The 12,490-nt window shown below is 39.9% G+C and overlaps 1 protein-coding gene across 5 annotated transcripts in view; it reads right to left on the bottom strand.

The window, feature by feature from the left end:
- Nucleotides 1–130: 130 nt before the first annotated feature.
- abhd18 (abhydrolase domain containing 18) overlaps nt 131–12,490 on the bottom strand; it is a 55,577-nt gene continuing 43,217 nt past the window's right edge. For 4 of the 5 annotated variants that reach the window (XM_042337085.1, XM_042337089.1, XM_007911143.2 and 1 more), the window contains 4 exons: nt 11,644–11,745; nt 9,688–10,063; nt 3,874–4,036; nt 131–964 (listed from right to left, as the gene is read on the bottom strand). In XM_042337085.1, the coding sequence (XP_042193019.1) occupies nt 913–964; nt 3,874–4,036; nt 9,688–10,063; nt 11,644–11,745 (693 nt within the window). In that variant the 3' untranslated portion in view covers nt 131–912. Of the gene's footprint in view, nt 965–3,869; nt 4,037–9,687; nt 10,064–11,643; nt 11,746–12,490 lie in introns of those variants that run through there. The other variant, XM_042337094.1, reaches the window with a different exon arrangement.

Here is a 12,490-nt window from a genome sequence, read left to right as displayed (position 1 = left end):
GGACACAGGAACATTTCATATTCCAAACTTTGGAGCAAGAAAGACTGCATTGGCACATGCACACAATTCACTCTGCATTAGTCACAAAGACAAGTTAGAGAAGGGAAAGGGAAGAAATGTTACAAGATGGGACAATCAAGATGTTATAATAAATTTGGTAAAAAAGGTACAATAAAATTCACATTTTGCATCACCCTGATATGCCGAGCAAGGAAATATATGCAGAGCAGAGAAATTAAACATGAGAAAAGAACAAGTAATGATGGAGAGTAGAGAGAGAGTAATGAGTGACAGGAGAGAGAATAACTACAAACTAATTCCAGATCAAATCAGTCAGAAAGAATCAGAAACAGTATGCTAATTAATGGGAATGTGAACTGGTTTATAGTATAGTTTGTTAGGAAGAAGACAAATTAAATATGGTGATGAGCTGATGGATTTTGAAATGGCGGATAATGGTTCCACTCAGGACACAAATCATTTTAATCGAATCGCGCATCTTAGTTGTTTTGGATGAAGTCCGTCATGATGATGGGAAAAAGTAATGAACTTTGTTTAAATGTAATTAGGAATGTTTGATCGATGTGCAACTGTCAATATAGTTGTGAATATTATTAAATAAGCCTTGATATGGAAAACATAACAGCAATTGCCAGTGTCAACACATACTGAAATCTCAGGGCAAGAAGATTTTGTCTTGAGATATGGTACACAAAGCATGTTTCAGTGTTACAATAATACTGAGGCTCCAAACCAACACTTAATGATTGACAATCACCCCTTGAATATAAGATTGTCCGCACAATTAATTTTCTTGTAGTAGTAATTTGGAGTCGTTGCAGTGCAGTAAATGAAACCTGTAACGTCCTGAAGATGTGAGACTGGCAACAGCTTGGCATCCATGGCTCAATATTAGATGGTATACTTCTGAAGAAAGCGGTCAAATGCATCATAAATAGCTTGCCTGCAAACAGAAATTACACAATGCTTAATTAGTTGGCAAATTGAAAAGAAAACTGGAGTGGGTATACTACCAACACCAAATAAAATGTATCAAGGACATTTCAGACCTATTATACAAAATGATCCAAAAGATAAAGAAAAGAGAGAGTAAGCTGGTTGGCAAGAAGGCAAGATAAAGTAGGGAAATTATCCCACTGTCAAGATAGCATTTGTAGTAGATTACTCAACACAACCAACTGAAATTTAAGGGGTGTCCTTTGATAACATAGGAATCAAAGTGAAATGATTTTGAGCCCGTTTCCAAAATATCTTGCACATTCTGACTGCAGGAGCTAAACCCCATCTTCTCTCAATTTCTCCTCAGCTGCCCGGGTTCTAATGTACCCTTTTGATGCAGCATCATCAAGTAATAGACATACACGACAGCCTCAGAAACCAGCCCTACATGAAGTGCACAGCATCTCCAAAATGGGGATAATAGATAGGATCAAACTGCTGTAGAAACTTAAAACTGCCTTGAACCCTCAAACATAAGTCTTACATAAGTCTTATAAGCAAGACAATTGTCTTACGACTTTGAGTCATAATGTAGAATGTTGATTAAAGAATACAGAAATAATATAAATTTTCTAGTTTAGAAACCAAATTACTGCCGGGGTTCGTTACCCGGCAGGGCGAAATGTTGGGCAACTTTCCTTACTCCACTCGCCTCTGTTTACCTAGCAGTAATAGGAACCTGGATGTTAGTCGATTGCCCGATCACTTTTCCGGGGATAATAATTCTTTAAAAAAAAAAATAATTTGGTCACTCAATCCACGACTGTGGGACACTGCTGTGCACAATTGGTTGCCGTGTTTCGCCCACAACTATACAGTTAATTCACTTTACAGTATATTCTGTGAAGCGCTTTGAGACATCTAGAAAACGTTAAAAGTGCTATATCAAATGCAAGGATTATTATTATATTACTGATTTTAAATGTTGTACACAATCGCAGTTTTGTACAGTATAGCTAACAATTATTCCTCCTCGCTTTTTGAATATAGTTTGAATATCTAGTGGCTTTTCTTTCTTCTGTAACCTTAAATCTACTGGTATATCTCTCATAATTTTTAATTTGCATATCTTTTCTTTAATAAATATAATAATAATCCTTGCATTCGATATAGTGCCTTATCACATCTTCAAGACGTCTCAAAGCGCTTCACAGATTATATGTAAAGTGAATTGACTATATATTTTGTGAGCAAAACAGATCATAATTGCAGAAGAAGGTTTCCTTCTTTTAATGGTAACATTGTGCAATAATGTAAAAATGGAACCAGGAGATATTCTGGAACCCATTCATTAGTACATGTGAACAGTCATGAAACAGTTTACCGACAGTAAATTATGCTCACTTAATAGTTAGTCGTTTGTAGGAGAATTTAGCAATTCATCTCCCCCCATCCCTCCAACACCAAAATAGAACCCCCCACCCCCTCACCCCCACCGCAACACCAAAATAGAAACCCTCAAAGACAACCTTCTGTCAATCTGAAAGTCAGGAATTCACACATTCACACGTATATATATATATACACATTTAATATAGCGCTTATAATGTTAATGTCTCAAAGCTTAGCTGTTAGGTGAAGTGACCGTGCATTTGTAATAATAATAATCCTTGCATTTGATATAGCGCTTTTTACGTCTTCTCGACGTCTCAAAGTGTTTTACAGAATAGACTGTAGGTAAATGCAGATAGGTAAATGCAGCAGCCAATTTGTGCACAATATTATGTCTGATAAATATTAATGAAATGAAGGATCAATTTTTGTCTGAAACATTGCTGGCCAAGATATTGAAAGAATCCCCCTACTTGATTTGAATAGTTTCATGAATCTGAAGCGCCAGATAGGATGTTAGTTTCTCATCTCATCCAAAGGACAGCAATGCAGCACTCTTTCAGGCTGCACTGGAGTGTCAGCCTAGACCAGGGTGGTCCAACTGATGGCCCACGGGCCGCATACAGCCTGTGGGCCAATTTCACCAGGCTCCCCATCTCCCTCCATTTCATCTGGTGTACCTGCTCTCTCCATAACCCGTGAATGTCATGTTATGTTTCCAGATGGGAAACACAAAAATATAGCTTACGGGGTCCTCAGACGTTTCTCAAATAGGGCATCCAGCCCTCAGTAGCCAAAAGGTAGACTATGAGTTCAATGTCCTGATATATGACTTGAACTCACAACCTGAGCCAGGGGCAAAAGTTCTTTCGAACGGGCGAAGCTGACACAGTAAATAGATGAGCCAGAATTCTATGCTACTGTGAACTCTATGCTTGTCAGGAATATTGAAAGCGACAATTATACAAACACATACATATTGGCTATCTTAGGCAGGAGTTGTTCACCTGTAGAGATTAAACTCAATACCATAGTTTGTGTTTAAAACGGCCATTTCCATGCCAGCGCTGCATACCAAATGCCTCTCACTCCATTGATGTTTGTGGGACAAATGTTATGCACAAATTGACTGCAGCATTTGCCCACAAAATACACACAGTAATACTTTACAGTATATCCCATGAGGTGCTTTGAGATGTCTTGATTCCGTAATAAGGCATCAAATGAAAGGATTATTATTTCCTTGTGGGTCTGTTCTAATCCACACCAATTTGTTAAGTACACAGGGTTGAACAATTATCATGCAGCTCTTCACATAGAGAAATGCCAAACAAAAGAAAATTTACTTGTGCATACTACTAAGCAGCCAGTTAATGAATGTCACTGACATAGCAAATCCAGAGAAGGCATCATTCTGCCTCTAAGTCCGGATTGGGCATCATAGGGAGAAAAATTCAACAAACCCTCAGCCATTCTCTTAAAAAGTCACTAGAGTATTTCAGCTATTTTTCATTGCTTTACCTGAATAGTCCTTGTTTGAAAAGGTAGGCACTAATGTGACCCCCTTCCAAGTATCGAATTTCGCAGCCAGGCCAGATTTCGTTCAGGCTGCGGACTCCTACTCTGGGGATGTAGGCGTCTTCTTTAGCTTGCACCACTATAATTAGGCTTGGGTCTACTGGCACTGTAATTGAAGTCAAAGAAAATGAAAGAAAACATCAAATCATATATTTCAACAGCAGTTGGACAACACAATTTTCTTAGTAGTGAAAGGACTAATTGTATACTATGTATAATGTAAATATGGCTTCACAAGTATTCCACTGGAAACATTTATGTATTGTTTTTACATTGTGGTTTTAGAAGCTCAAAAAGTAGCATTACAACCCTCCGTTATGTAAATCGCCTCTACAACCTATGAAGTAAACTAGCAACAAAAATGCCATTTTTCTCAGATACCACCTCATTGCAGGAGCTGCACCTGAATTTCAGGCCACTTTGTTCTTGTCCTTTTTCATGGTTCTGCTACTGTAATTTGGGAAGTGAAAAAAAACTAGTGGTATTGCGCATGCACAAGGGTGTAAATATTATTGCACTACTGTCTGTTTTACATTATGAGTTGCCTCCAAAAGAGGGCTGGCCTCTGAAGGCAAACCTGTCAAGTTAAAAACAACATTCTTCAACAGGATGAAGATAGTTTCATTTAGTGCTCTGGAGTATTCTGTATTCATTTGGTATAAAAAGAGAACCACTATCTTGTTCAATTTATACTTAAATGGTTCACAGAAATAACCAGTTCCCAGGAAGGCTTAAAGTTACCAGAATGTGGAACAGAAAGGACTAAATGCTGATTTAATTATCAGTGCAAACAGAGTAGATGGCTTTCCATTTCTGTGTTGCAGTTACTGCTGGAGTTGGCTTTGTATGTACATACATGTGATATTTAAATAAGTACAATAGATTATGATACAAGCGACACCACAGCAAAGAGGTGGGATTTAGTTCCAGGCTCCCCAAATACAATGCAGAACGTAAAATGCTCCAGTGTCTGATTAAAAAACTAGGCTTCCACATAGCAAACTCTAATTCAAGCAGCGGTGTGAGTGTTCAAGAAGAACAATAACTGTTTTATTTCAAAATTATTGAAAATTATAGAGATCAATATCAAATGGATAATCAATGTTAGGTCCTCTACTGTTCAGCATATACATAAATGATTTGGATTCAGTTATAGGAGGTGTGGTGTCAAAACTTGCAGATGAAACCAAACTGGGGGTCGAGCTACAATGAAGGAGATTACAGGAGAATGCAGGAAGACATAAACCGACTATAGCAGAATGGGCAGACAGATGGCAAATTAAGTTTAATGTAGGATAATGCAAAATAATTAACTTCAGCAGGAAAAATAAAGAAATGTAGATGGTAGAAACCTGAGAGGAGTTAGATCCACAAATCTCTAAATGTAGCTACATAAGGCTATAAGGCCAATAGGGTCTTGGGCTTTAAATCCAGAGGAATATAAAAGTGAGGAAGTGATGTTGAATTGATATAAAACCTTGTTTAGACTACATTTGAGTATTATGTCCAATTCTGGTCTCCACATTACAGGGAAGGTATAGCAGCGATAGAAAAGAGTACAGGATAGGTTTATGGAGATGATACCAGGGCTGGCCGATTACTGCCATCAGGATAGATTGGATAGGTTAAGCCTGTTTTTCGCTAGACAAGACACATTCTGTGTAAAATTTGTACAATTTTATTTTTTATGGTTTTATGTTTCCAATCCTAATATTGAAATTTACGTTGTAAATATGAATTTACCACCTCCCCCCAAAAAGTAACCAGAAGGGTTCATTTATATGCTGTAACATACGTTACCAAGAGAAACATCAATGGGGACATTTTTACAGAAAGCAGCTGTCCTCAATAGTACTTTACCCATGGATTTCAGCACAAATGATGCAATACTGCAAACCTGACCTGAGTGACACGTTATTCCAAGCACCAAACAAACAGCCTAAAATGTCTTGCTAACATAATCAGGAAATGAGATTTGCTTTCCATATTTCTTTTTAAAAAAATCTTTTTCCCATCTTTTTTGGGGGTGAGAACTGGTGGCCAACAATCCTATACATAATTTCCTCCAAGTACTATCTACAATCAGACATCAAAAGGCTGATAACAAAACACTTGTCAACACCTTGTACCAAGCAGTAAATCGGCAACCAGTAAAGTGAATACACTAGTTTTCTGATTAAGAAAAAAAACTGTGCTATGATTTAGAATGGTAAAGCCAAACTAAATTCAGATCAAACATTAAATGGCACACACTCCACCAGGCTATGATGACAGCTGGGAGAACTGGTCATCTATGTAGGCTGATTGTGAATGTAAAATTAGAGTGATCATCTTCAATTCACGGTTCAAAAAAAATAGAAAAAATAGGGGATACTAATAATAATCCTTGCATTTGATATAGCCCTTATCACGTTTTTGATACATCACAAAGCCTTCACAGAATATACTGTAGAGTGAATTGACTGTATATTTTGTGGGCAAAACGCAGCAGCCAATGTGTCCCACAAACAGTCGTGGATTGAGTGACCAATTTATTATTATTATTTTTGTGAAGGTTTTTATCATCCCCGGAAAAGCGATCCGCCAATCAACTGACAACCAGGTCCCTACTTACTACTAGGTAAACAGAGGCACGGAGTAAGGAAACTTGCCCAACATTTCACTCTGCCAGGATCGAACCCAGGTCTCTACAAGGTGAGTGCTATAACCACTGAACTACAGGACAAATCAGGCCAGACTGTGGGATTTCTTCTATCCTCCCTCTCCCCACTTCCTCATCTGACACAAATGTCGCAATTTCCTCTCCCTAAATCATTTCCCACATATAATTCCCCCTTCCCTTCACAAGCAAACCCTGATTTTGTTCATCAATCAATATCAGTACATGTGGTATACATCACTCCCACCCTCGCTCGCCTCCACTGGCTCCCCATCCCCCAGAGGATTGATTTCAAGATCCTCATCCTCACCTACAAGGCCATTCACGGCCTTGCTCCCTCCTACCTCTCCAACCTACTATCCCCCTACCTACCTGCCCGTACCCTCCGTTCCTCTGGCTCCGGTCTGCTCCACGTCCCCCGCCCCAACCGCCCTACCATCGGTGGTCGGGCCTTCAGCCTCTCAGCCCCGAGGCTCTGGAACTCTATCCCCCAGTGCCTTCGCCGCCTCCTCCCTTTCCTCCTTCAAGGCCGGTCTCAAAACCTTTCTCTTTGACCGTGCCTTCAGCTCCCCTCTCGACTCTCTTCCCCCTCCTCGCTCCCTCCCTTCACTCCCCTCACCCTGACCATTTCCCCCCTCCTTGCTCCCTCCCTTCCCTCCCCTCACCCTGACCATTTCCCCCCTGCTCGGGTCATGACCCAACTGTGCAGCGCCTTGGGACGTCCTCCTGACGTGAAAGGCGCTTTATAAATGTAATCTTGTTGTTGTTGTTGTTGTTGTTGTGGGGGGGTCAAAGACACTGATCTCCTCAAAAGACATTGGGTGTCCTGTAGTTTAGTTCGGAGTACTGTAGTTTAGTTTGGAGTACTGTAGTTTAGTGCAGAGTCCTGTGGTTTAGTGCAGAGTCCTGTAGTTTAGTGTGGAGTCCTGTAGTTTAGTGTTGAGTCCTGCGGTTTAGTGTGGAGTCCTGTAGTTTAGTGTGGAGTCCTGTAGTTGTCTCCTCATGTTTTCTTTCATGCCCTAACACCACACCCACCACCTCCATCTCACTGATCTCCTACCCCTCTCCTCTGCTCATTTCCTCTGCTTGGCTAACTCAGAGTTTCCACTCACTCCACACCATATTTGGTGGCCCAGCCTTCAGATTTCATGCCAATGGCTGCTGTGTTTCACCGACAAAATGCATCTATTTTACAGTATATCCTTTGAGAGGTCATGATGACATCAAATGCAAGGATTAAAATTATTATTATCACATTGCCAAAATGTCCCAAAGCTTCAAAGATATACTTTGTCAGATTTCCTGTCTTGAAGACAAAAGCAGTATTTGAAGTATGTTTCCTGTTTTGCTTTTGATAGCATTGTTTAGAATGGTGTAAAAAGGCCTGATGATTGTTCCGCCTCAGTTTAGAGGATATTTCAAAAGAAAGTGTTACGACGCCTGATTTGGGAGCTTTCCAAAGAGAGGCAAGAAAAGAACTAAAGAAGAGTCATATCTTGTGCTGTCTGGCACATTTTTTCAGCGAGCGATTTCAGAGTGGTTATCATCAAACAGACTTGCCCACTCTCTTAGCAATGGTTCGCAGCCAAAGAAAACAAACTAAAAGAGCTATTCACCTCCTGATGCTTCGATTAGTAAAGCCACTAACAATTGTGAAAGTCACAGTGACCAGAAAGGTACAAGCTTCACTCCGGATCTGTCCTGAGGAAGCTGATCCCATCTCATAATACATTGTGAGATTGCAACCTTACAATCGCTCCTAGAGATTTTTTTTATCTACCATACCAATGCTTGCCAATACACTGGCAAACATCAGCCAGTGTATTGTGCAGAGGTTAATGCTGAAGGATTAACTGTGAGAATCAGTAAACATTTATAGAGTGATAAACAATATTTGATTACTGTGAAAGATTGTGGTCCATATAGATTTAGGATTTTTGATTGCCTGACTTAAGTGGTGTCCTTCTCTCTCCTTCATTCCATGCACCATTTTGTGACTAAGAAGATAGACAGCACCTACTTACTCCCAGATCTCTGGCTATATACATTTCAAGCTAGGTGCTTCACATGAACATGCTGAGACAATTCACCTGTGATTTCTTTTTCTTCTCTGCACCCACACACCTAACCGAGGAAAACAGTTGGTCTCTGTTCAGCACTTGACTCTGGCTACACATCAAACTTACTGTTGTACCAAGAAAAGATAATTTATGTGCTAGTACAATACAATGAGCACTTACAGTACCAACAAACATTATTCAGAATCTTGGTGAGTTTGGTTACACATTTCCCAATGTTTCCAAACTCAACTCTCAAATATTCTGCCTCTACTCATACTAGGCTATTGAATCCAACTGACATAGGAACATTGGAACATAAGAATATACAACAACAACAACAACAAGATTCCATTTATTGAGCGCCTTTCACGTCGGGAGGACATAGGAACAGGAGTAGGCCATTCAGCCCCTCAAGCCTGTACCACCATTCTATTAGATCATGCCTGATCTGTATTTCAACTTCAATTATCCTGAAAATTCTTACTAATGAGTCCAAACGTATTGACAGATTATTTCACCACAATGACCATTACAGTCAATTTCGGTCACAACTGATATCAAAGCCAATCCCCCATTTCGCCCCTTCCCCAGTGATGGGAATTTATGCAAATTACCCAACCTCATTGAGATTTCTAATCCAGCACACAGGAGGGACTAAACCTCAGCTCAGACCATCCTGGTTTGCAAGGCCTATTTTTTTTGGTACGCATGTATGTATATTCATGAGGAAAAGGGAGAAGGGAACAGAAGGGTATAGGAGGAAGTAAGGAGTGGGTGAGTGGAGACTCTTTTGAAGTATGAACACCAGCATGGACACGTTGGGCTGAGTGGCCTGTTTCCATACTTTAAATTATATGTAAATCTATGTAAATTAGCACAGCAGGTGTTTTCATCCATCCAGGCCAATCAAGAGAAAAGCATATGAATTCAGAATTTTAAAATATTGGACACAACAGTTCAGAAACAATTCCCATGCTGCATCTCCTTCAACGTTAATTCCAAGTCAAATTTGAATTTCATAGAAAGATCTTGAGGTACCTGAGAAATTTCCCACATGGGTACATTCATCCATGACCCCTTTCATGAAAAGCATAGATTCTCGTTCTAGAGAGGTCCTCCTCTTCCCCCTCTTTAGTAGCTCATTGTTCTCGTAGAGTAAATACTTGTTGGTGATCACTGAATTAATTCCGTAACTGGAGCAGTTGGTCTTTGAAGCATCTTGAAACAGTACTTCTGCTGCAGAGGCACCAATGGTGGCCTTCTCCCTGTGAAGCTGAGTAACTGCTCCAGTCCTTATGCCTGGCCTTTTGACATTTAAATCCTGTATGTCAGCATCAAGGTCAATGTGTTGCAGGTTGTCCAAACTGGATGGGGAATTCTTCACAAATTCTTGCCCCATGTTAAAGGAATCAGTCTAAACATTAAAATACAAGATGTGTTGACAGTCAATTACACAGGATTTAGGCCGAACATGCAAGAGAGCCACAAACCACCTAAGAATGGTCTTATTTTTCCAACCAGTGTTTTTTAGAGGGCGCACTATACACTCAATCACTGGGGAGAATGGGAAAAGATTTGTTTTGGTTGTCCAGGTGATTGAGACATGGAAAACCATCACCATGCTTAAGAGTATCCAAACCAAACATCCCACTTACACATGGAATATTCCAGAGATGGTTATTGGAATTAAATGTGCACTCTCTCCCTGGAGGGACACCATTATATGTATTATTATTAGCCTATAAAAACTCTCTTTGGAGATGGACAGAATTCGCCCCGCCCATTCTCTTTTCCTGAAACAACAAGCAACATTGAGGCCAATCTCCACAGGAAGGACTCCTTGACTAACTGGTCATTTTTTGTATTCAGGGATAGACAAAATATCTGAGTAATCTATATCACACAATCAGAAAAGGAGAAAGCTATAGAAGTAGGAATAAATTTTCTGACAAATTAAATGGTTTAAAGTTGCACCTGAATAAAACAACAACAACTTGCATTTATATAGTACCCGTCACAGCGGGCAGCGTCTCGGAATGCTTAGCAGTGGCACAGCCTGAAACTGAGCCGGGGGGAAGGGACAAGGTGACCATAAGCACGGTTGAAGAGGAAGGTCTTCAGGCGTGATCTGAAAAATGGGAAGGAGGGGGCAAGGCGGAGAGATTGAGGGAGAGAATTCCAAAGTTTCAGAAATGGTTTCACATGTGTATTGATCAAATTAGTACAGGAAGAAACTCCTGAAAGTGCCTCCACTATCCTGCAAAATAGAACACCAGCAAAGCAGTACGTTTCCAGCTTTGTTTCATGACAAAGTGCTCCTAAACTACTCCTAATAGGTAAAAGAGTAAATCCATGTAACAAATGATACAGTGAAAGTGCACGTTTTGCGTATGTATTGGCGGTGGGATCAGTGTTCCCGCAGCTGACCTACATGTCTTTTATGAAAGTGCTAACTGTAGCAGTAGGAGAAATACTTGGTTAATATGTCACTTCTTGTGTTATGTAACTTAATTTCAGTGGCGTTTTTAAAAATTATAGCAATTAAAGATAGAGAGTGGGGAAGGATAATGATAAAACACACTTGTTCGCTATCACACTTTAGATTCATCATTAAACTAAAACTCTGCCATGAGGCTGCAAATGCATATTTACTTTTAAAAACACCTCATACACTAAACAAATAAAGTGGTTACATAACATTAACTAGAGCTGGTCCAGAAGACACGTGGACTGGACTCTGGGAAACAGCCTGTGAGAACTAAAGATGCAGTGGTCTTCAGGTCAGAACAGATATATTTCTGCACTGGATTCAATCTCAAATGTCTAGAAGTTACAGAGAGCATCACACACTAAGATCTAAGTACTCAACTCATATTCCATTCACAGAAAATCTCAAGTCAAATTATGAACAATTTGGAATTGGGTTACGGTACAAAGGCAATGTTTACTCTAGCAGTGACATGCCATGCGCTTTGTAAACTAAACCAGACTTACCCCACAATATTCCAGCATTCTGACGATTTCTTCTTCATAAACCGCTTCTGTGGCATACTGTTTTTCCAGTTCCCTCCAGTTCACAGCTCTGCTTAAAACACCCTGCAAAACAACAATAAAACACACATGTACATGATATACTCGCAACATGAACGCTCAGTTAATATTTTAGAGGGCTGCAGCTGCATTTCATCAGTACATCCAAAGCACACCTCAGAATTTTCCACCAGTTTCAGACCATAATAAGGAGAGAGCTTTCACATGCTTCAACACCATGGTGATATTTACTTGACAAAGAAGGCACTCATTCCTCAAGTAGGAGAAAATATATACATTAGAATATACAGCACGGAAACAGGCCATTTGGTCCAACTGGTTTATTCTCCACATGAGCCTTTAATATAAGGATTAAAATCAAAATATTTAAAAAGAAAATATAAATTGCTGTGTTGTATTTTGTCCATTTGTTTTCACTCAACCTGTATCTGTCCTTCACCAAAAGAGCTGGCAAAAACATTTGTTTCTTTTTTTTAGTCAGCCAAGCATCTGACATATGCGGAAACCCGTCACCATGCTTAAGAAGATCCAAACTAAGCTGAGAATTCTAGGCATCCCATCTACACATGGAAATTATAGAGATAAATTGTTGAAATGCGCACTCTTTCCTTGGAGGGACGCATCCAGTTTACCTAATTCCTGAAAGTATTAGGCACAGGTTAGCAAGAGCCAAGGCTTGGGGACCCCATAGTATGCGTTGGGAGTACTGCTACAACAACAACAACAAAATTACGTTTGTAAAGCGACTTTCAGGTCGGAAGGACATCCCAAGGCCTGAAAGAGTCTAACC

Source organism: Callorhinchus milii, unplaced genomic scaffold (assembly GCF_018977255.1).
Source record: "Callorhinchus milii isolate IMCB2004 unplaced genomic scaffold, IMCB_Cmil_1.0 Scaffold1, whole genome shotgun sequence".
NCBI lineage: Eukaryota > Metazoa > Chordata > Chondrichthyes > Chimaeriformes > Callorhinchidae > Callorhinchus > Callorhinchus milii.
Note: the sequence above shows the minus strand (reverse complement) of the source record. Positions and strands in the feature narration are given on the sequence as shown.